Raw genomic sequence first — 25,171 nt, forward strand, 5'->3', positions numbered from 1 at the left:
CTGCAACAAGATTGACCAAAAAGCACTTCAGTGAGTGATCACGACAGCACAGAACATCATTGGGACAACAACTCCCAGATATGGAAACCATCTAGCTATGGCAGGCTCACAAAATCATGATGGACTCATCCTGTTCAATCTCCTACCATCCAGCAGAAGATGTTTCTGCACCTCTGTATGCTCTTTCATTGTTTTTGTAATTAATCCAATCACTGTGGTGTCATCTGTAAACTTGATGGTTCATTTGGTGGTATAGGCATGCTTTCCATTTGATGCCTAATGGTGTACAATGAGCACCTCGAGCTCCTCTACTGCTTCTTCATTATTTTCTATTTATCCACTTTTCCAGAGTCTGGGTGTCACTGCCAAGGCCAGTGTTTATTCTGTTTTTTAATTATCCTTGAAATGTGTAGATTTCGAGGATTTCAAGAGAGTGGTAGCTGTGTAGAACGAGCTTCCAGCAGGAGTGGTTGAGGCGGGTTCGATGTTGTCATTTAAAGTTAAATTGGATAGATATATGGACAGGAAAGGAATCGAGGGTTATGGGCTGAGTGCAGATCGGTGAGACGAAGGTGAGAGTGAGAGTTCGGCACGGCCTAGAAGGGTCGAGATGGCCTGTTTCCGTGCTGTAATTGTTGTATGGTTATATGGTTATATTACTGGATCAACTCAGAGGGTATTTAATCATGCTTGTGTTAGTCTAGATTCATACTTAGGCTAGATTAGGTAAAGAGGCAGATTTCCTTCTCTGAGGGACATTAATGAACTGAATGGAGTTTGCAACCATCTTGTAATTCTGAGATTGTCATTATTACTGATTTTTTTAACTTCAGGATTATTAACCTGGATTTAAATTCCATGGCTACTATGATTTGAACTCAGTCCCTGAATTACTACTCTAGTAATTTAATCTCCACACAACAATCAAAAAGATTCTGTTTTGAATCCTCAAACATGCCTTTCTATTCAAAGCTATGAAATATCCTTATTTAATACTGCCATCTATCTTCTATTTTCTATTTGATTTCTGAACATTCCTCACCTTGTATGAGTCAGGTCATTGTGCTACCCAACACCAAAGTGCCAGGTCATAAACTGAACATATCAGATCTGAATACATTATAAATGAGAAGCATGTACACTTAATATTTAATCAATTCATTGAACCAATTATGTTATGGTATTTTCTTGTAAGCAATCCAGGAAGTATAATCATCAATCTTTCTAATTCATAACAATCTCAGGCACTGATCCGAATTGTAAATTTATAATCAGCAAATTTATAATCAAAAGCTAAAATACAGAACTGTCCTTCTACGTTCATTATTTATTTAGTCAGTCAATTCCATCTATTAATTAAGTTCATACACATTCATGTACTTATTTTAATTATTTTCTTACACAAGTTTAAAAGCTGTTAACTAGAATTATAATGATCATAAACATTTTCTGTTCATAATTTTGTTACCTGACTTTTGAATGTTAGAAAAAAAAGATAATTCACTCACTCAATGACTATTTCATTTGCTGAAAGGAGGTTGCAGAAATAATTAAACTGGTTTGTACAGAACTGTTTGGTGAGCTGAATTTAGACATTATTAACTCCAAAGCATAGACTAGATAGTAAACCCTATGCAATTCCTTGATGAGAGATTATGATGAAGATTTATCTTTTGTCCTTAATGAATATTCTTGTCAGAGTATCAATCCCAGTGCTCTCACATAAAGCTTGTATTAAATTACTGTCTCCACTATCTTAACCAAGACATTAACTTGTCATTCTTAATTGACAAAACACTTGTGGTAAATTAGCAGAGGCAGAAATTTGATGTGAGCATTTGCCATTCATATAATATCAGTTGCAATAATTTCCAGGTTATCTATCATTGTACACCTATGTTCCATATTTCTAGTGTTCAATGAGAAAGTACATTCTCTTAGTAAAATGGAAACATCATATGTAAAGTGAAATATTGTCAAATATTGATGATGGATTATTGCTTGCAGGAGGCGTTCACAATGGTGAATATGTGTCATGGCTGTACTGCTATGACCCAATCATGGACGTATGGGCCAGGAAACAAGACATGAACACCAAACGGGCCATTCATGTTCTGGCAGTGGTGAATGATCGTCTGTACGCTATTGGGGGAAACCATTTAAAAGGTGTGCTTTACTGATGATGAAGGTACTGGATTATGAAGATTTTATATATGAGATGGGCCACATTATTGGAAGCCCAACTATATATTGTGTTTAGGAGAAAAACAGGGAGGTGTTAAGCCTGAAGCCACTATCAGTGCATTTACATTACAATGGATTTGCTGTAGATTTGCTCTTGTCCATTGGATGAAACCAGGATACATTTATCGGGTTTAGCTCTAACTATATCATTAAAATACAGAAACTGCATGGATAACTTGCCAATTATCAACACCTGCTTAATACCATGATTTTACCAGGTAATGATTTCCCTGTCAACTTAAGCATTAGAACATTGAACATAGAACAGTACAGCATAGAAACAGGCACTTCAGCCCATGTTGTGCTCAACTAAGGATGTCTAATTAAACTTATTTCTCCTGCCTGTACATGGCCCGTATGCCTCTATTCTCTGTATAGACATGTGTCTATCTAAGAGCCCCTCAAATGCTTCTGTTGTACCTGCCTCTGCCACCAGCCCTGGAAACTCATTCCAGTCCCTCATCTTTCTGTATAAAAATAAACCAGTTCCACACATCTCCGTTGAACTTTCCACCTCTTGCCTTAAATGCATATCAGACACTTTGACCCCTGGAAAAGAAGACCAGCCATGTACTCTATCACCTCCTCTTGGCCTCACTCAGTCCAGATAAAACAACTCTAGTTTTCTGATCCTTGTAGCATATGGCTAATCCAGAGAGCATCCTGAGCCTTCATATCCTTCCCATAATGGAGTGACCAGAACTAAATGCAATACTCCAGATGTAGCCTAACCACATTAAGGCAGAGGTTGATAGATTCTTGATTGGTCAGGGACCAGGCAGGAGATTGAGGCTGAGAGGGAAGATGAATTAACCATGATGATATGGTGGAACAGACTCATTGGGCCACATGGCCTAATTCTGCTCCTATATCTTATGGTCATGTAGTCTAAACAGACTTTTATAAAGCTGCAACATAACTTTCTAATTGAACTCGTTGCTGAAACATTTTTTTTCATCTGCCTTTCCAATGATTACGGGTCCATTACTGTGGTACATGCTCAATGAACATTTTGGTCTTGAAACTGCATTGCTGTGAGAGTTGATTTTAATTTTGCAATGCAATGAAAATAGTTTGGGGAGTCTTTCTTGTGGGTGGGACACCTGTTTTTTTTTAATTCTAGGCAGCGTTTCTCAGCTGCTCCACTTACATTAGTTCTGGTTTTCTGACCAATTAGGCAGAACAGACACGATGACAACAGGCATGCATCAATTTCAACTTGGGTTTTTTAAAGGCACAGTTCAAGCATTACGTTTGATGGGTTCTGGATACACTACAAATGAGCAGAAGTAAAGGGACAGTGGACAAATGAGTTGCCACCCCAGATTCACTGAAGCTTTGCCAGATGTTATATTGAACGCAGCAATGGGATACAGGGGCCTCATATTCCCTACCGATGGGAGAAAGAATCCTTTATCTGACATGGTGAAGTCTTGCCTAGAGGTATTTGTAAAGACAACAACAAGAGCGCAATTCCGTGCTCCAGATCAGCAAAGCTGGGCACAACAGAACAAATACCCAGGTGTGCAGGCAAATCTAAGTTCCTTACTCTTCCCTTTTATTTCTATTATAACACATCAGATCTCACACCACGTTATCTTGCATGTGGACATACCCCTCTCTGTATATGAGCTTGATCACATCTTCATCAGTGGAGCATAAACACAAGAGGTCCTGCAGATGGTGGAAATCCAGAATAACACACATGAAATTCTTGATGAACTCAACAGGTCAGGCAGTATCTGTGGATAGGAATACAGGGTCAATATTTCAGAACAAGACCCTTCATCAGGACTGGGCAACTTTTCTGACATCGGTCTCATCTGTTTTCAGGATCATGACTCTTATTGATACCTAGCTTGAACACACACACTGCTTCCATCCACCTGTGCCTTACAGCATCCTTCTCACTCTCCAGTCTTTCCTTTCCTTTCTTCCAGAAGAAGGTGCAGAAAACTGGAGAGGAGCAGAGGGGTTGAGGTGGTCCTCCAGCCATCAGCCACTAAAACTGACTTAAAAGGAAGCTATAGAGATAACTGGGAAATTAGAATACACAGCATCTGAAGGAGAGATGGGAATCTTACCTATCTTATGATAGAATCTTACCTCATTGAGCCATCAGAGATTATTATAATTTATAATATTATAATAATCGTGGGCTCACAGGCTGAGCCAGCAATGAATTGCTCATCCCAATTGCCCTTAAGAAAGTAGTGGTGAGTTGGCTTCTTGAAATGCCGCCTACCTTGAGGCGTAAGTATGTGCATTCATCTGAAATGGATATTAGTAAGGATGAAAACTGATCATGTGTGTAAGCAAAGTCATAAAAATTCCTAGCTTCAAGTTTGCAATTCATACCGTCACTCTCCCAAAAGGCCTTCACTCATCTCTCAAGGCAGCAGCGGGAGGAGAACAGGAGCAGAAGAGGTCGCTCTGTGAATGTGATATTAGAAAATAAAGGCTTTCCACCCACATTCAGTACACACTAGATAAATAAGTGGGTTTATACACCGTGCCTTAGATATCATGTGTACAGAAACAGAAGCATCACTGGAAATTCTCAGTTCTACTGTATCTCCGGGGCAATTAATCAACTGGAATCTCAGGTGCTGCCTGAAAGGATGTTTGGATGCAAGCTCTGTGTTAGTGAAGAGATGAACGCGTTGAAATAATGTCCCTGCACTATCCCTCCAAAGAGCAAAGCCAAACCTCCTCTCATTCAGGCTTGCATCATCCATGGTAAATTCAGTGCATGCAGCAGAGTTCACAAACAAGATATTAGTTATCTACCTAATACACATTACAGTGTAACTCAGGCAACCCGGTAGCTTTGCGGATAGAGTAATGCTATTACAGTGTCAGAATTGAGTTGAATTGACTTTATTACTTACATCCTTCATACACATGAGGAGTAAAAACCTTTACGATACGTCTTTGTCTAAATGTGCAATGTGCAATTTATAGTAATTCATAATAAATATTATGTTCAACAGGATAGTCAATATAACATAGAAGTACAATTGTATCAGCATGAATTAATCAGTCTGAAGACCTGGTGGAAAAAGCTGTCCTGGAGCCTATTGGTCCTGACTTTTATGCTGTGGTACCATTTCCCAGATGGTAGCAGCTGGAACAGTTTGTGGTTGAGGTTACTCAGGTCCCCATTGATCCCTCGAGCCCTTTTTACACACCTGTCTTTGTAAATGTCCTGAATAGTGGGAAATTCACAGCCACAGATGTGCTGGGCAGTCCGCACCACTCTCTATAGAGTCCTGCGATTGAGGGAAGTACAGTTCCCGTACCAGGCAGTGATGCAGCCTGTCAGGATGCTCTTAATCGTGCCCCTATAGAAAGTTCTTAGGATTTGGGAGCCCACACCAAACTCTTCTACTGTCTGAGGTGAAAGAGGCGCTGTTGTGCTTTTTTTCACCACACAGCCGGAATGTACAGATCACGTGAGATCCTCAGTGATGTTTATGCCGAGAAACTTAAAGCTGTTCATCCCCTCAACCCCAGATCCATTGATGTCAATAGGGGCTAGGCTGTCTCCATTCCTCCTGTAGTCCACAACCAGCTCCTTTGTTTTTGCGACATTGAAGGAGAAGTTGTTTGAATCTGGGTTCAGTTTGGAGTTTACATGTTCTCCTCGTGACCACGTGGGTTTCCTTCCACAATTCAAAGACATACGGATTCAGAGGTTAGTTGGTCATATAGGTGTAAATGTGCAGCTCGGACTCACTGGGCCAGAAGGGCATATCTCTAAAATAATAAAGACACAACAATATTTGTTGACTAAGGTGCTTCTCGTGAAGAACTTTGAAATAATCCTTATTTGTAGAGGTTGAGAGCTGCATCAGTTTGGCAGCCACAGACAGAGCATGCGCACCGAGTTCAACAGATAGTAAGTCTGGATCAAAGTTCAGTACCACTGACTGTGATAGTTTGAGCCTCCTGAGCCAGACCTGATCTGACAAGGTGAGCAAACTGAGCCTCCTGTGAGCAGATCGGAGGTTGCTGCAGGTTACTCTTCTGTCACGATACTTGGTAACAGGCACCTGCTGCTCCTGTGGTACACCTGGGCAGCTGATCCTCTGGCCCCACTCTATTGTTGCATCACCTGCACTTTTTTTAAACTCTCAGTGAAGAATCACGAGCTGCAGTAGGCAAGTAAAAACATCTAAAAGCAGGAAGATAGAGAATAAGGTTAACACTTGTCCTCTTAAAAACTTCTCCAAGCTTATCAAGAAATGAATCAATACAGCTACTGTCACTTGGGAGAACAGCTGGGAGCATGCAGAGCTTATGGGGAGATTACATTTTAAGCTGTTCAGCTTTCATCCACTGCTCCTCTGCTTTCAGTAAGCTTCAGTTTCTGCAGGCTCAGGAAGCCCACACACCCTAGGTTAAACCATGACGCTGCTGCTAAAATATATCCTAATGACCAACTTGTGTCTCATGTGACCTCCTCAATCCCTGCCTGCCATGCTCGGCTTGAATCTGGGAACCAGTGAGTTTGCATATTGTTTTTCTTTGCCAAGTACTTTTGTGAATTTAAACCACTATTGTATGCAAAGCTCAGTACTCTCAGCTGTTAAAATATCTCACCCGCCAGCCCCAGAGTCTCCATTAACTGCAGATTAAAAAGATTAAGTGTCCAAATTTGAGAGATTCTGAAATGCCACAGGTGTTCCACCTCTGAGACGTACTGTATGTTTAAGCTGAATGCCTCATTCATGCTTCTTACTTGGTTATCTTAAATTCTGCAGATCATTACTATTAATGATAAATAAGTGAGGGCCAAGAATTAAACCTTAGGGCACTCCACTGGTCATATCCTTCCAGCTTGAGAAAGACCCACTTATTAATTGCAAACACATTTCCCATAATACTGTTCCCGTGCACGAAAATTTTATATGTCACATGTCTTCTGAAAATATAAACACACTGTGTCTTCAGGTTCCACTGTCATAAAATCCTTCTTTTGTATGCATTTCTGGGTGTAACTAGTCTGCATAGAAGCCTGAGTTCAATAAAAAGTTCTTCAGAGCCTTCTGTATAACTCCTGGTGGACTTACGTGCCACACATAATGCTTAAAACAGCGGAAAGCACAGTAGCAGCAAGAATCATTCAACAACTAATGTAGATGTAATGAATGATTCTTTTTATGAGGGATGGAGCTCACCCTCTTGCACAACTCTCAGCTGAAGGAGTGTAGTGTAGCGATGAGTTGCAAAACAGCAATCCTGAGGTTAGATCAATGTTCACAATGACTGATGTCCTGACCTGCCTACCTAGCACATTGCAAATGTGCTACACACCACAAAGTTGAGCATGAAACACGGATGCCTATTTGATGCTCCAAATGGCTAAAGAATGGGAAGGACTGGTCTGAAATCAGCTCTGCTATTTTTTGCCAAGCACTGGGCTTCAGTCACACAGCTGTACTCACCTACCCTGCTGCTCTATTTCAGATTAATTATTTTATAGGGAAGTTAATCTGTGTAGTTTAGCATTTATTCACTCTCTGCTTTAAATCACTTCATTATGCCAGCCCTATTTAATTTACTGACATTATTTAAAAACATTCATTTGTCACATATTTTTCATATTTTTGCAAGTTTTATTTCTATTAAATTATAGTTTTTGAGGTCATTCTCCTCGTATTATTTAATGTCTTTGATATATTGTTCTGTTCTGATTGCTTGCGTTATTTCTAAATTTCAAAAACCATTTGATTAAATATCGGCCCTGTTATTAAAAGAGCAGCTGCTTTTATGCAATCAATAAATCTTGCAACTGCCGTTTATATTAAATAGTCAGATTTTCATTTAATTTATAAATTTGTAGGGAAGACCACTGCAGTAAATGGTATTTAATTTGTATAATAAATGTTCTTGTGTATAGCTCAACTGATTTGCCATCTTCTTACCAGTATATTGCATTAGCACACTCATGATAAATTTGCGTATTGTTCATGCAAAATTGGGACAGCAGGTTGGTAATTTGAGCTGGTGGAAGGGGTCAGTTAATTTAATGTGACTCCAGAACCACAGCAAAGGTGAGCAAAGATTCAGAAAGGAGAGAAGCAATGCTCGAAATGAAAGACAGAAACTAATGAGAATATTTGGAAGGCAGAGCAAGGAGCAATTGGAAATTAGACAAAAAAGGAGTCTGATCTGGCTTAATGGTGTGTGTTTAAATGCAATGAATATGAGCTGAAAGCACAGGTAGGCATCTGCAGACAAAAAGAAACTGTAGTTGCTAGGATCTAGAAAAAGAATATAACACTGGAAGACCTCAAATTGATCAAGCATCATCTGAAGAGCAAAAGGTGCAAGTCAACATTTTAGGTCGGAAAAGGAAAGGTTGGCAGTAGTACGAATGGGAGTGTGGGTGATAGGTGGAGTCCGATGGGAAGGGAATGATGAGCAGCTGGAACCACATTGTGGAGGGACGTGAACCAGAGGAGTAATATATTTTCTTTTATTAAATAATAACTTGTAGGGGACAGGAATGATTCTGATTACAAAATGAGATGGAAAACATATATTGTATGATGGTAGTGGTTAAAGGAACAATTATAGGAGTGAGAAGTGATGATATGTTGAAAGGGACATCAATTTAGCTGTATCAATTGAGCAAACACACTGCAGAAGTATATGATAGACATCCAAATATTTAGATGGAGAAAGAATAGCAAACGTGGGAAAATTCTGGTCAATAAGGGTCATTTTCCCATTGTAGGAAAAGCAAACCTTTGAACAAGAGTCCATGGCAGCCTGGTCAAAAAGGTCAAAAGATTGGATCCAGATGGCATTACTATAGTAGAAGGAAAATTTGGAAAAATATATTATGAAAAAGTTGTAAAGAATCTAAAGATGTTTTATAATTGTATAAAGAACAATGGGATATTTTGAGGAAAGAAGAGGGCCAATCAGGGAATTAAAGGACACCAATTTGTGGAGGCAGAAGTGGTGATTAAGGATCTCAATGAATACGTTGTGGCTATTTACACAGAAGAAGGGAACATCATAGTTAAAGAGGAAGAATGTGAAATATTCAAAAGGACAAATACAGGCAGAAAAGAAAATAGAGGAGGAATTCTAATCTGGTTTTACATCTTTGAAAGTGCACGAATCTAGAGGCCAAGATTAAATACTGTATATCACAGACTTAAAAGAAACAAAGGTAGAAAAATTGGTCATACTATATAATTGATAGGGAAGAAGAAAGCTTCAGACTACAGGTGGATGGAGACTATTTGGTATTTAAGAAGTAAAATGGCTAATGGAACTCCACCTGAATAAGTATGAATTAATCGATCTGGGGAGCTGTAGCAAAGTAAGGTAATGGTTGAAGACTGAAAAGTGAAGAGGAACAAAGAGACTTCGGTGTGTAGGGCCATAGCAGATATCCCACCTCTCCCGGAAGTTCCGGGAGTCTCCCGCAAATTAATAGTGGCTCCCTGATGCCCGCAAATTCTATACAATATCCTGGAAATTGATTTTTTTGAGAGCAAGCAGAGCGAGAGAGTGAGCACAAGAGCAAGAAAGCAGCGCGAGAGAGAGTGAGAGCGACCACAAGAGAGAGAGCGAGAGAGTGCGTGCGCGAGAGAGAGGGAGAGCGAGAAAGCAAGGGCGAGAGCGAGAAAGCAAGTGCGAGAGAGCGAGAAAGCAAGCGCGAGAGAGAGGGAGAGCGAGAAAGCAAGGGCGAGAGCGAGAAAGCAAGCGCGAGAGAGAGTGAGAGCAAGAAAGCAAGCGCGAAAGAGCGAGAGCAAGAGCAAGAAAGCAAGAGCGATAGAGTTCCAAAAAAAGTCAGAGTGGCAGAGTGTTCCAAAAAAAGAAAATATAAAACGTACGTCACCCCAGACTACACTAAAGTGTACCCCTGCCTAATAGGGGTCAAAAATAATGACAGTGTTGCTCGCTGCACTGTTTGCAACAGTGACTTTTCTATTGCCCATGGTGGGTTAAAATGTAAAAGTCATGTTGAGGTGAGTTTAACAGGTGTCATTCGTTCATTGGCATAGCGAACGTTATTTAAACTAGCTGGCTGACTGCTAAGGAGCTACTCTATTGCAGACATCCCACCTCTCCCGGAAGTCTCCTGCAAATTGATGGTGCTACCTCCCTGAAATGAGTTTTTGCAGAGTGGGATGTCTGCCATAGATACATAAAGATAGCAAGAAGGTTGATAAGCTGATTAAAAAGGCAAAAGGGATGCTTCCCTTTATAAGCTAATACTTAGATTCTAAGAGCAGGACGAGCATGCTAGAACTATATACTAGGCCTCACTTCCAGCAGCTGTGTATGGCCACCAATGGGGCTTTACGGTGGTCGCTCCGGGGAAGCGTCTGGGGCACCTTGAGGTCTCCTCCATCACTCCTGTGTGGTCGTCTGCTCTGGAGAGGTGCTGGTCGGAATGGGCCGTGACTCCAAGCACTCCGGCACGGTAGCAGACCGCCGGTCTCCGGGAACGTGGTGGGCCTAGCTGGTCGGGTCCAGGTGCGGTCTGGAGTTTAAGAATCAGTTCTGGCGCGGTGGTCTCCAGCTGGGTCAGTAGCTTCACCAGGGTGTTGTTGATCTTGATCTTGATCTTGCTAAATTGGAGGTTTAGAAGGGTTTCTCGGGTATAGGATAGTGGAGGGGGCAGTTTGCTCGGGAGAGCACGTGCAAAGTCACCAGTTACCGGCGCCATCTTTAACGTAAGAATATATGTATGCCTCAGCTGTCACGGACTTTATTTGGAAATGCACGGAAGGCTATGTGTCTCGCAAGACGATCCAGATATTCCCTAACCGGAAACCTTGCATGAATTATGAGGTCAAGTCCCTTTTAAAGGCTAGAGCTGCGGCTTTTAGGTCCGGGATACCAGTCGCTACACGGAATCCAGGCGTGAACTCCGGAAAGCCATTAAGGGCGCCAAGAGGCAATATCGAGCCAAGTTAGAAGCCCAGGCTAGCCAAAGAAATGCCAGCAGACTATGGCAGGGTCTAAATGAGATCACTGGGCGCAAAGAAAAGGCTGGGAATATCAATAACTGTGGCGCTTCTCCTCCTGATGAACTTAACATATTTTACGCAAGATTCGAACAGAAGAGGAGCATCCTGCTCCCTCTGGATGAACCGGACCTGGTGGCATCGAGATTCATCGTCACCAAGGAGGACGTTAGAAAGGCCTTCCTGAAGATAAATCCAAGGAAGGCGACGGGCCCAGATGGCGTACCAGGACAGGTTCTCTGGGCCTGTGCAAGCGTGCTAGCTAGAGTGTTTACTGACATCTTCAACTGCTCCGTGCTTCAGTCTAAGATCCCCTCGTGTTTTAAGAAGGCAACGATAATCCCAGTGCCGAAGAAGAGCAAGGTGGCATGCCTGAATGACTATCAACCTGTGGCTCCGACAACAATTGCTATGAAGTGCTTCGAGAGATTGGTTATGGCACACATCAACCACAGCCTACTGGTCAACCTCGACACTTTGCAATTTGCCATCTCTCTGGCCTTACATTCCTCCTTAGAACACCAGGAGAATAAAGACCCATACGTAAGGCTCCTTTTCATTGACTACAGCTCTGCTTTTAATATCATCATTCCAAATAAACTGATTCCTAAGCTCCGGAACTTGGGCCTTAGCACTCAGATCTGCGGCTGGATCTTCAACTTCCTCACAGACAGGACCCAGGCTGTAAAAATAGGGGACAAGCTCTCGTCTACAATCACTCTGAGCACCGGTGCCCCACAAGGCTGTGTACTCAGCCCCCTGCTGTACTCACTGTACACCCATGATTGTGTAGCCAAGTTTCCATCAAACTCAATATACAAACGTTTGTATAAGTTTGCTGATGACACAACAATTGTAGGCCGTATCTCGGGTAATGATGAGTTTGAGTACAGAGAGGAAATTAAGAACCTGGTGGCATGGTGCGAAGACAATAACCTATCTCTCAACGTCAGCAAGATGAGGGAATTGGTTGTTGACTTCAGAAGGAGTAGCGGACCGCACGACCCAATTTACATCGGTGGTGCGCAAGTGGAACGGGTCAAAAGCTTTAAGTTCCTCGGGGTCGGTATCACAAATGACCTGACTTGTTCCAACCAAGCAGAGTTCACTGCCAAGAAGGCCCACCAGCGCCTTTACTTCCTGAGAAAACTAAAGAAATTTTGCCTGTCCCCTAAAACCCTAATTTTTATAGATGCACCGTAGAAAGCATTCTTCTGGGGTGCATCACAACCTGGTATGGAAGTTGTCCTGTCCAAGACCGAAAGAAGCTGCAGAAGATCGTGAACACAGCGCAGCACATCACACAAACCAATCTGCCGTCCATGGACCCTCTTTACACCGCACGCTGTCGGAGCAGTGCTGCCAGGATAATCAAGGACACGACCCACCCAGCCAACACACTTTTCGTCCCTCTTCCCTCCGGAAGAAGGCTCAGGAGCTTGAAGACTCGTACAGCCAGATTTGGGAACAGCTTCTTTCCAGTTGTGATAAGACTGCTGAACGGATTCTGACCCGGATCTGGGCCGTACCCTCCAAATATCTAGATTTGCCTCTCGGTTTTTTTTGCACTACCTTACTTCCCATTTTTCTATTTTCTATTTATGATTTATAATTTAAATTTTTAATATTTACTAATTTTAAATATTTTAATATTTTTAATATTTAATATTTGAAATCCAGGGAGTGCGAAGCGCAGAATCAAATATCACTGTGATGATTGTACATTCTAGTACCAATTGTTTGGCGACAATAAAGTATAAAGTATACCACACTAGAAAGGACATGGCATTTTTATTGTGCACATTTCTGGTCAGTGCGTTATAGGAAATGGTAGATATTACAAGAAATTTACAATGATCTTGCCAGGATTGAAAATATAGAAATCTGAATAAAGTTTAGTATCACTGGCATACAGGTATGTGGTGTATTTTTCATTTTAAGGCAGCGGTACTCTCCAATACATAATAAAAATACAAATTACAATAAGAAGTTTATATAAAAAATTAAATTAAATAAGTTGTACAAAAAGAGATATAAAAAAATAGTGAGGTAGTGTTCATGGATTCATTGTCCATTCAGAAATCTGACGGTGGAAGGGAAGAAGCTCTTCCTGAAAAGTCGAGTGTGTGTCTTCAAGCACTTGTAGCTCCTCCTTGACGGTAGCAATGAGAAGAGGACATGTCTTGGGTAATAGGGGTTCTTGATGATACATGCTTCCTTTTTGAGGCATCACCTTTTGAAGGATGCTGGGGAGGTTCGTGTTCATGATGGCACCCGCTGAGTTTACCACTTTCTGCAACTTTTCCAGTCCTGTGCAGTGGCCCCTCCATACCAGATGGTGACGCAAGCAGTTAAAATTTGTGAGAGTCTTTGATGACATACCAATTCTCCTCAAAATCCTAATGAAATATAGCTACTGCCATGGCTTCTTTGTAATTGCGTCAATCTATTGGGCCCAGAATAGATCTTTGGAAATATTGACACCCAGGAACTTGAAACTGCTCACCCTAGTGCAAGGTTGTTTTTGCGAGACCACTTAAACAGCTGATCTATCTCACTCCTAAACACCTCCTTGTCATCATCTGAAACTGTGCCAACAATACTTGTGTCAGTGTCAAATTTATAGATGGTGCTTGAGCTGTGCCGAGCCACACAGTCATGGGTGTTGAGAGAGTAGAGCAGTGGGCTAAGCACACATCCTTGAGGTGATTTTCAGTGAGGTGTAAATGTTATTTCCAATCTGCACTGATTGTGGTCTCCTAATAAAGAAATCAAGGATCCAGTTCCAGAGGGAGGTGCGGAGGCCCAGGTTTTTAAACTTGTTGATTAGAACTGAGGGTATTATTGTCTTGAAAACTGAGCTGCAATCACTAAACAGCAGCTTTACGGAAGTATTACTATTGTGCAGGTGATCCAAGGCAGAGTGGAGAGCCAGTGAGACTGCATCTGCTGTAAACCTACTGTAGTGAAAGACAAATTGCAGTGGATCCAGGTCCTTCATTAGGCATGAGTTGATTCTGGCCATGACCAACCTCTCAAAGCACTTCATCACAGACAACATGAGTGCAACTGAGTGGTAGTTGTCAAGACAGCTCACCCTACTCTTCCTGGGCACTGGAACGATTATTGTGCTTTTGAAGTAGGTGGGTACCTCCAAAAGCAGCAGTGAGAGATTGAAGATGTCCTTGAACAGTCACACTAGTTGGTTTGCACAGGTTTTCAGTGCCTTACCAGGTACACCATCAGGGTGTGATACCTTCCAAGGGTTCACCCTCTTGATAGATGTTCTGACAAGATTCCAAGATACTGCCGAGATTTTCACACTGGTAGTTTTATTCTCCCTTTCAAAGTGTGCATAAAAGGTGTTTTATCAGGCTGTAGTGCTACATCCAAAATGATGAATGTTAGCCATATATGGTTCTGTGAAACAAAGTGCACTGCAGTCCCTGATGTCCTTCTACTACTGCAATCTTGCTCTGAAGTCTTCACTTTTACTTTCCAGAGACTGTACATTCACCAGCAGCCTAGTCAGGAGTTGGGCTCTAAGGCCGCTGCACTTCAATTGTAGCTATAAACCAGCATGCCGGCCCCAATTCTGTTTTCTTAAAGTGGAACTGCACTCATGACACAAATCTGCAGTCCGGGACCTGCTGATTTTGAATATCGATAGATATTTGAAATACCTTAAATCAATGTTCCTTCCTGAAGTACCCATGGCTGTGACTGTAGATTTGAGCTGTAGTAGTCCTAAATGGGAATTGATGATTCCTATCAGTGATGCACCCAAAGACTCGCCACTCATGGGCGCCATCTCTCTTTTGTAAGGGAGATTGGCATGTTTGTTTTGGAACAAAGAAGATTGCAGGAGAGCTTTATTGAAAAATAATTCCTAACCTTTTATGGATGTGTTGAATTCAACAGTACGAATGAACTTACACATTTGTCGTCTCAAGAGCTATTAGAGATGAATAATAAGCACTAGCCTTGCTCGTGATGCCCAGGTGCTATAAATGCATTGAAAAATCTTACAGAAATTCTTTGTAATTGTATTTAAAGAAGAATGACAAAAATGATCTCATAAAACTAAATTCAATAAATATTTTGAATGATACTGTGATTAGTAAGCATTTTAATGTCCATAGTCCGGTCTCCATTATGGTTTGGAATCAATGTGGCACGTAATAGCAATGGCCTCTTAACTTGTTTGAAAATCATTGCTTCCTTCCATAAGGTTAATACCATCTTGCTTGCTTGTTTTATTTACTGAATGATTGAAAGCCTGATATAAATGATGACCCCGTGAAACTGCTCTTGCAAATTGTTATGGTTTGCTTCTGAAGTCTAACCATCAAATTGAAAATATCACCATAAAAAAATCAAGAGCTAGATAAAGTTCCTGTTGTGTCATATAAAATGAAATTATTGATTAAGAAAATAGTTAGGATTTGCAGTGATACAGAAATGTTTCCATCAGTAAGTTTAGTTTCTTGTTTAAAATTGGAACTACTTTCATTAACTGTTTTAATTGCTATGTGGCTAAGTATCTAAATTAGGCCGACAGCTGTAAGGTAGCTTTATTTACTGTCAAGAGCTGCACTGAAATAAGCAGATGTCAATAGTTGACTCAAGAACAACTATTCTCAACTCAATAACTTGATTGAAAATGCTTCTTTTTGGTCTAGGCTTCTCACATCTTGATGTTATGCTCGTTGAATGTTATGACCCCAAAGGTGATCAGTGGAACATTCTCCAAACTCCCATCTTAGAGGGTCGCAGTGGTCCAGGATGCGCAGTGCTAGACGATAATATTTATCTTGTTGGTGGATACAGCTGGAGCATGGTGAGGTGGATTTGATACAATATTTTTTGTAATATTTCAATCATTATTTTGTTGGTAAATATAAAATTGTATATACAACTATAGCTGGATGAACAATAGCAGATCTTTTCTCATTGCTTTGTTGCCAATACCTACCATTTTACACTTCCAAGTCAAACTAGTGTTTCATGACAGAATACAAAACCCTTTATTTTTTTCTATTATTGGATGGCAATTCACCTAGATTCAATTGGATTTGTGGCTAACACCTATCACTCTATGATGTTTTCAGTTTTTTAAATGGAAAAATCAATTTGGGTAGATCATTATCTAAGGATTGTGGTATGTGGATGTATTAACTCACACATTATGAGAAAACACAGTCAATGCACTGACTGGAACTCAATGAAATGTCTCTTTAAGTTGAAATTGTATGTTTGCTGATATTTTCTTTGACTGAGGAGACAGTTTTTAGTTAGTAATCAGAATTTGGGCTTCAGTGGACTGCTTCAAATCAAACAGTGTTTCTGAACCAAAGGGAGAGTAACTGATAGGCCGCAAAAACACCTTAAGACCTAGGAGCAGAATTAGGCTATTCAGCCCATTGTGTCTGTCCTGCCATTCCGTCATGGCTGATTTATTGTTCCTCTTAACCCCATTTCCTGCCTTCTTCCTGTAACCCTTGATGCCCTGATCAAACAAGAACCTGTTGACCTCCTCCTTAATTACACCCAATGACCTTGCTACACAGCCATTTGTGAAAAAGAATTCCACAGATTCCCCAGCTACAGAAATTTTTCCTTATCTTGGTTCAAAATTAAGGTCCCTCAATTCTCAGGCTATGTCCTCTAGTCTGCCTCTACAGAAAAAAAAAATCCTCTCCACATCCACTCTATCCAGACCTTTCAATATTCAATAGGTTTCAATGAGATTCTCCCTCATTCTTCTAATGTAGGCCCAGGGCCATCAAACACTCCTCAAATTGTTCACAATACTCCAAATGTGGTCTAACCAATGTCTTACCACCAACTCAACCTGCAAGTTAACTCTTAGGCAATCCTGCATGCAGTGTGAATTCTATCATATTATCATCACTGCCTCCTTAGGGTTCCTTTATTTTAAGCTTCCTAATCAAATCTGGATCATTACCTAACACCTAATCCAGAATTGTGATTCCCTCAATCACAACCTGTTCTAATAAGTTATCTTGTGGGTATTCTACAAATTCTTCTCTTGGGATTCAGGACCAACCTGATTTTCCCAATCTATCTGCATATTCAATTCCCCATGATTATTGTAACATTGCCCGTTTTACATGCCTTTTCTATCTCCCTCTGTAATTTGTAGCCCACATCCTGGCTACTGTTCAGAGGCCTGTATACAACTCCCATCACGGTCTTTTTTATCCTTGCGGTTTCTCAACTCTACCAACGAGGATTCTACATCTTCCAACACTATGTCAGCTCTTTCTAAGGATTTGATTTAATTGTTTGTCAATAGAGCCACCCCACCTCCTCTGCCTACCTGCCTGTCCTTGTGATACAATATGTATCCTTGAATGTTAAGCTCCCAATTGTGACCTTCTTTCAACCACAATTCAGAGATGCCCACAGTGTCATACCTGCCAAAAGGGAATTTAGGCAGCATTTCAATGATTGTGTCCTCCAGCAACCATTAGCCACATGGCTGTTGGTTGGAAACTTGAGTAGGGAATTGCGCTACTAAAAGCCTCTCATGGGGAAGGTGCTGGCAGACACTATGGAGAATGGTTTAACATGGAGAAAGGAGCAGGGAAGTTTTCTGATGCTGTGCTGGTGGCCCTGGAAGTGGAGATGGGAGTGAGAAGAGGGAAGCTGGAAGTCCCATAATTGTTCTGCTCTGAGGTTCCAGATTTTGGTTCCTACAAGGTAACATATTTTGATGAGACATCCATATGGTAGCAAAGACTTCTCTTGCTGAACACCCTATGCAGATATAGCCACTGCTAAGTTTCCACTTGTGCTTCCTTCTCCTTCTTCCTCTTCCAGCATCTTAATACTTTTCTACGTGCCCTCTTCTCATTGTGCTTATTCCAGTGGATTGCTTTACTTGTGCAACTGGTTTGCCATAAGCCTGAAGCTAGAAAGCATCCTTCCATACTCTTCCTTCAAACCTCTACCATATGAACCCCATCTATAAAGCATCAGAATCATAATAACAACCAGGAGGAATCAATTAACAACAGCTATATATAGCTTATGATTATTGAAGAAGTGCTTTCTTGTTGCTCTGGTTAATCTCAGCAAAGAAAGGTAGAGGGAGGATATTAAAAAATTCAACACTACTGAGTCAGTATCTCACTAAAATTAGATTATCTCTACCGTAGAGTTTCATATTGCTTTACATATGTGGGTTAGTTATTAGTTTTCCATATGGTTTTGTTAACTCATTGCTGCAGGAATACAAAATACTACAGAGAACAGAAAATAAATGGAGTTTGATAATAACCAGATTTACGCCTCTTCCGCCAAGGAACCTATGTTTCCTGGTCATTGAGTTATTATCTATGGAGGTCTGAAGTTGAAAGTCTGAGAAAGCGCTCTCTGAATACACAACTGAAATATTCTTTGAAGAAAGTTCAAAATAAGTTTATTATCCAAGTAAATGTATGTCACTATATACAATCCTGAGATTAATTTTCTTGCAGGCATACTCAATGAATCCAATAACCATAGTCGAATAGATTTAATCCAGAATGACTGTTCCTTAAGTAGTTAAGAAGATTCACAGATTTTATTAGTCTACTTACAATAAATGAATTGTGGAATTTTTCTGCATGCTAAGCTATTATTAAAGCCTAAAAATCACATACTTAAATTACCGAAGAATTTTAATGATCAATACTCATTTTATGATAAAAAGTTAGATGTGATTCAAAACCTTAATACATTTTCAGAATGATACAAGATCCATATAGTTATGTGATTTGGATAAAGGATGGCCAATGGGTTTGTATATAGGAATAAATATAATAAATTTTGGAGTAGGTTTTGAAGAGTTTCCATTAGCAAACACAGGAAAGATTATTTCACCATTCAATGATACACACCAGATAATGAACAGTTATTATTAGGTGTAGTAATACTGGACCAAGCATCATGTTGATGTAATGAGCTTCTGATGCATGAATCTCTTACTAGCTCTTCTTTCAGTTAGTCCTGACGAAGGGTCTCGGCCTGAAATGTCGACTGTACCTCTTCCTAGAGATGCTGCCTGGCCTGCTGCGTTCACCAGCAATTTTGATGTGTGTTGCTTCTCTTTAAATTGATTTGCTTGTGAATTGAAAACAGCTATCGAAGGAATATTTTTGAAATGTGTTGCTTTGAAGAGGGAGGAGAATGTTAATAGATGATAAATTATGGAAAAAAGGGCTGTGCAGAAGTCAATTTGTTCTCATTAGAAAATATTGATAAATAACAAAAAATATTGTTACAACGTGACGAGGACGGAATATTGTATTGAACTGATAACAAAAAATAGTGAAGTAAGAATATATAATTAACAAGTATGATTTAAGATCAGAAGATGGTTTTCCATAAATTAGTGAAGTGTGGAACAAACTCATATCTAACTAATTAATTTTCAGATTAGCAGATGAATCTAGTGGCGTGCTGCAAGGATCAGTTCTTGAGCTTCAGCAATTTGCAATCATATCTAGATGATCTCTAGATGAAAGTGGAAAACATAACATTACTGGATGATACAAAGCAAACTGGAAAAGTAAATTCCTGAGCAGAACATAAAGTTTCTGCAGATGGTTTACAGTAGATCAGTCAAGTGATTAGGCAAACAGAAGCATGTGTGGACTCTAATGTAAACAGTTTCAAAAGTATCTACTTTGGAAAGAAAAATTGAAAAGTAGAATTATTTTTCATATGAGAGAGACCACAGAATGTTGTTCTCTAGAATTACAGCATCCTTGCTCATGAATCACAGAAGGAGAACATACAAATGTTCCAAGCAAATAGAATTGCATCATATCAGAAAATGCTGGAAATACTCTCGTGGTCAGGCAGCATCTGTGGAAAGAGAGACAATTAGTGTTTCAATTCTGAGATCCTTTATCAGAATGTTCCCTTGAAATGCTGAGCATTTTCTGCCTCCAGTACCTTCTGAGACATTGTCTACCAGATTTCAGTGATGCTCTGGCTGATCTTGTTTTGCTCAGATCCCTCCAAAACTCTACTCCTCCCCTTAAATCTATGCCCTCTGCTCTTAAATACTTCAGCTTTGCGAAAAGTTTCTTATGATCTATCCTCTCCATGACACGCAAAGTTCTCTTGATTTTCAATCCTCACCTCTCACTCTTACCAGAATCAGTTGCCCCTTGAACACTTCATTTTTAAGGTTTCAACTTCCCGAATGCAGATTTACCTACATGTAGCTGTTCCCAGCCTACGTTTACTCAATCCTGTCTAGTTGAAATCAGTCTCCTCTTATTAAACGGGCTGAATTTGTGGACTGTCGTTATCCTTTACTATAACTACTTTGAAAGTTACTGATATGATCACTAGCCTATACTGCACATCAAATAGAGTTTTATTGCAATTAAATCAGGTTTTGATGAAAATACAGCAAGGAATACAGCATATGATCGAAACAGATGGAACATATGTCGGCAATGACTAGTTTAAATGTATATTTTACCTGCAGATAGTTTAAAAATCACTATTGCTTAAAAATAACATTTTCTGGATTTTTATTAAATGAGAAATATTCTTACCTTAGCTAGGGTTAAACAATTGTTTACAGAGTGATCCCAGGGATGAGAAAGCTTTCCTTGGAGGAAGGATAGAGTACAATGGATTTATATTCTTTGAGGTTAATAGAAGTATAAGTCTAATTGAACATGTTGATTCTACATGAGATATTGCTTTACAATGTCAAATGCAGGATTAGATTGTTAACCCTGACCTTTATTTTGATTTGTCATAACAGTGGAAATGAAGGTAGTCAATCCCACCCCCCCGCCCCGTGAGAAAAATGTACAATTTACTGGCATTGAACAGGCTGAGAGGGTAGTTTGTTGTTTCCCATTTTAAAGTTATCAAACAAAAATAAAAGGCTTAAAATGATTTTGGATATATAATTACATGTAATTATAATAAGAAAACGTCTTTAAATTGTTTTTAAACCGTAGATGATGTGCCACCTAGTGTCATTTAATAGGTATTGTCAAATAATTTGGAATGTAACTAATACACCAAATGATACTGTCTATGCAAAAATACTGATATCACTTATATGCAGATAAACAATAAACTACAATTTTTGACAAGAAAAGCAATGTAAAGCATAACAGTTAGTATGTGAGTGTACATCTAAAGCTTTTATTCACACACCATTTTGACAAATATCTTTACAATGATTTTCTTTATATTATTTTACATTTTCTTTAAAGATTCTTTTCAAGATTCTATTATGACCCCTCATCATATTTCACATAGCATCGTGATCTGAGGTGTTCTTACAAAGGTGTACCAAAAATGCTCACATCTCTCTGAATAAATGCCCAGCATTAATATTGAATTTTTATGGCATAATAATAGCTTCATCACGTCAGTTGTGAGAAGGATCCCTGTAGTTGCTCTATTAGAAACAATTGACAACAAACCTCGGACTAACCTGACAGAAAAGTCAGAAGTATAGCATTCTAGTTGCTTCATCATTTTTCAAAAAGATGGCAATCATAATGTATTATGATTTGGATAACATTTCCAGAAAGTAAAGCATAGTAACATGATCGAGACACAGCACTGTCGGGTTGATGCACTCACCTAGACTTCATTGTTTATATTCGCAGTAAGTCTCTGGCCTTTACTTGAGAATTATACAGAATTCTGTCTTCTTATTATTGGAGGGAAGCCTGCTTTAGCTTACAGCATGGACTTTATGCAATACAGAAGATTACCTAAAATCTCACTGTTCTTCATAACTGTAAACCCATCTTAGTCAGCATAGCATGACACATGGAGTATCTGATAGCATACTGAGGCACAGCGAATGATTAATATTATGGAATAGTGCATGGAGTTATAACATCATGAATGAGGGCGTAGGGGATTACTGTCATGAAGCAAAGCTTATATAATTGATACCACTGAATTGTGCATAGATTAACGGTTGCCAATATGCGGTGCATTAGAGGGCTTATATTGTGAAAAAGTCTCAAGGTGGGGTCATAGAAGCAAGTTGTACACATGGATGTGACCCTGCAGCCCACCACCTCTGTACCATCTACTCTTGACTCCTGATGCAGGCTCTCAGCCCGAAACATCGAGTGTCTATTCATTTCCATAGATGCCACCTGAAACGCAGTTCCTCCAGCATTTTGTGTGTGCTCCTCTGGATTTCCAGCAGCTGCAGGATCTCTTGTGTTTGCCACCTCCTCTAATCCCATTTGCATGCATTAGGATCACATCCTTCATTGCCTTGCCTGTGCAAGTCAAGTCAGACTTCTGTCATGTGCAGAAGTACAGTGAGGTACATGTACAATGAAACAACCAGCTTACAGCAGCATCGCACGCACGTAGATAGAGGCAATGTGCTTCTTCAATGTAGCAATTGTATTGAATTCCACCACATCCTCTGGTAGTGAAATTATCCACACTGTGTAAAAACAATCTTCACCTTCTTCCATTCACCTTAAACCTATTTTATATGCCTCTACTATATTTATCTACATTCTTTAGGGCCCTACCATTTACAGCATATGATCTACCCGTATTTGATTTCCCAATATGCATCCCCTCATATGTTTTGGGATTAAATTCCATCTATTAACTTTCCATCTGACCTATTGCATATGCTTCTAATTAATAACATGGAGAGGTGCAAAGGGTAATTGATAACATGCACCTACGCTGCACGTAATTGGATACCAGGGAAGTGTGCATGGGGAAAGTGGTAGCATTAAGGTGCATGGGGTCGTTGATACCATGGAGTGGTGCCCAGAGTAATTAGATTCAAAGCTGATTTATTGTTATAGATATAAGTGCATATATGTACAGGTGCAATGAAAAACTTACTTGCAGCAACATCACAGGCACATTGCATCATGCAGACAGCATTCACAAGACGGAACAAAAACATAAATTAAACAGAAATTTTACACAATCTTTATAAGAAACTGTAATTAGAACAAAAAGAAAGTTCACTTTAAAGCACGGGTTCCCAACCTGGGGTTCACGGGTCCTTCAGTTAACAGTGGAGGCCCACGGCATAAAAAAGGTTGGGAACCCGTGCTTTAGGGCAAGGATGTCAAAGGGGCATCATTGTCCTAAACTGTATTGATTAAGGTTTCAAGAACCGAATGGAATTATGTGGGATCATTGATACTACTGAGGTATGCATGGGATGATTGATAGCAAGGAGGATGCCTGGCGTAATTAATGCCATGGAGGAATTTGTGGAATAATTTATATCATTAAGAGGTGCCTGGATAATGAACAAAAAGAGGGTACAGTACATGTGGGATAATCTGATAACATGGAATTGTGCATGGATAGATGTGAAAACATGGAGTAATTAATGATATGGAAGGGTCTATGGTATAATTTATAGTATGGCGATCACATGGACTATTTGAACTATGGAGGGATGGACTGAGTTATTGATACTGTTGGGCATTGCATGTGGTGACTGATACCTCAGAGTGTTGTGTGAGCCTGTAAGTAGAGTGGTAAATGGGGTAGCTAACCACACAGAGAAATGCATAGTAATGCTACAATTGACGTTCCATGGAGTGATACTGTGAAAGGGTAACTGATACGATTGAGTGACACTTAATAAGCTGCCCCACAAGCTCTTTCTGCAAGATCTTTACTTCAGCAGCTGTGGAGCAGGAATTGTGTCCTTTTTGTCTGCAGGTTTTGTTCCTATTCACTTGACATGGACATTTCCTGTCATAAATTGAAGGCACTATTCATGGTGCATGGAAATCTATACTTGATTCCTGTAGTCTCCCGATTTAACCACATATGAACAAAATCATAGTGAGTAAATGTAGGTGAAAGTCTGGTAAATGTCTTTTCTTTTCAAGGTTCAAAGCCAATGCAATAGTTTCAATGCTGTGTTTGATATTGCAGGGGGCCTACAAATCTTCCACAATTTGCTACAGCCCTGAACAAGCAACTTGGACAGAATTGGAAGGGGAAGTTGCTGAGCCACTTGCTGGCCCAGCCTGTGTAACTGTTACATTGCCAGCCTGTGTGCCGTACAATAAATAAAACATTCTGTCAATTCACAACATTAATATAAACACTCAGACAATTTATTTAAATGATATAAAGTGCAAAGTACTGAATTCTTACTCCCAAACACATTTAATGTTTGAAATGTGCTTTTTTACTATGGTAATTTATGACTATGAAAATAATGTTATGTAAATCTTTGTATCTTTCAGAAGAAAGGCATGACCGAATAAAATAACTGATGTAGTAGAATATAACAAAATGTAAATTTTGTACAGGATAAGAAAGTGTAAATGAAGCTTGTTTGTTGGAAAACATACTTAAATAAAAACTTTAAAATGCTAAGTGTTTTCTCCTCATTGCATGGCTGGAAATAATAATCATTTGAATTTATCTTCTGTCATGTGTTTATTTTGTGAACTTAATTTTTGATGGTGTTATGAAACAACCAGTATATTTTATGAACTAATGTCCACTAGGTGTATAGATTAGTATATTTACACCTACTGGGTAACACGCTATTTTTAGGAATGAAATAAGTTAGCTATTGATTCCTTTCGGCTCATCTGGACCAAGTCTTCATTAGATTTTCCATATGTGTTATGCATTTAAGCCAATGGTATGTTTTGGGAAGGCAGGGGCTTTAACTGTATGCAGTTAACAGCACGTACATTGGACTCCAAATTGGAGATTTTCTTCTTTGTAAGGATTTGTTTTTGCATAGTGTAGCGAGATCAAAGTCAATCTTCTCCATTACGATCTGCAATACTGCTACCCAAAATTGTGAGATATGGAGGTGTGACTAGAGTATATACTGCAAGGTATCATTCCTGTCATTTCCCAATTAATTAGTATGCGCTTTAGCTCATGATACACTT

At 39.7% G+C, this 25,171-nt stretch overlaps 1 protein-coding gene across 2 annotated transcripts in view; it reads left to right on the forward strand.

The window, feature by feature from the left end:
- The window catches only part of klhl14 (kelch-like family member 14), a 163,949-nt gene extending 139,362 nt beyond the window's left edge, over positions 1-24,587 (forward strand). For both annotated transcript variants that reach the window (XM_072260051.1, XM_072260119.1), the window contains exons 7-9: positions 2,008-2,166; positions 15,926-16,083; positions 24,189-24,587. In XM_072260051.1, the coding sequence (XP_072116152.1) occupies positions 2,008-2,166; positions 15,926-16,083; positions 24,189-24,329 (458 nt within the window). In that variant the 3' untranslated portion in view covers positions 24,330-24,587. The remainder of the gene's footprint in view (positions 1-2,007; positions 2,167-15,925; positions 16,084-24,188) is intronic.
- The last annotated feature ends 584 nt before the right edge of the window (positions 24,588-25,171 follow it).

The sequence above is a fragment of the Mobula birostris genome, chromosome 1, assembly GCF_030028105.1.
Source record: "Mobula birostris isolate sMobBir1 chromosome 1, sMobBir1.hap1, whole genome shotgun sequence".
Classification (NCBI taxonomy): Eukaryota; Metazoa; Chordata; class Chondrichthyes; order Myliobatiformes; family Myliobatidae; genus Mobula; species Mobula birostris.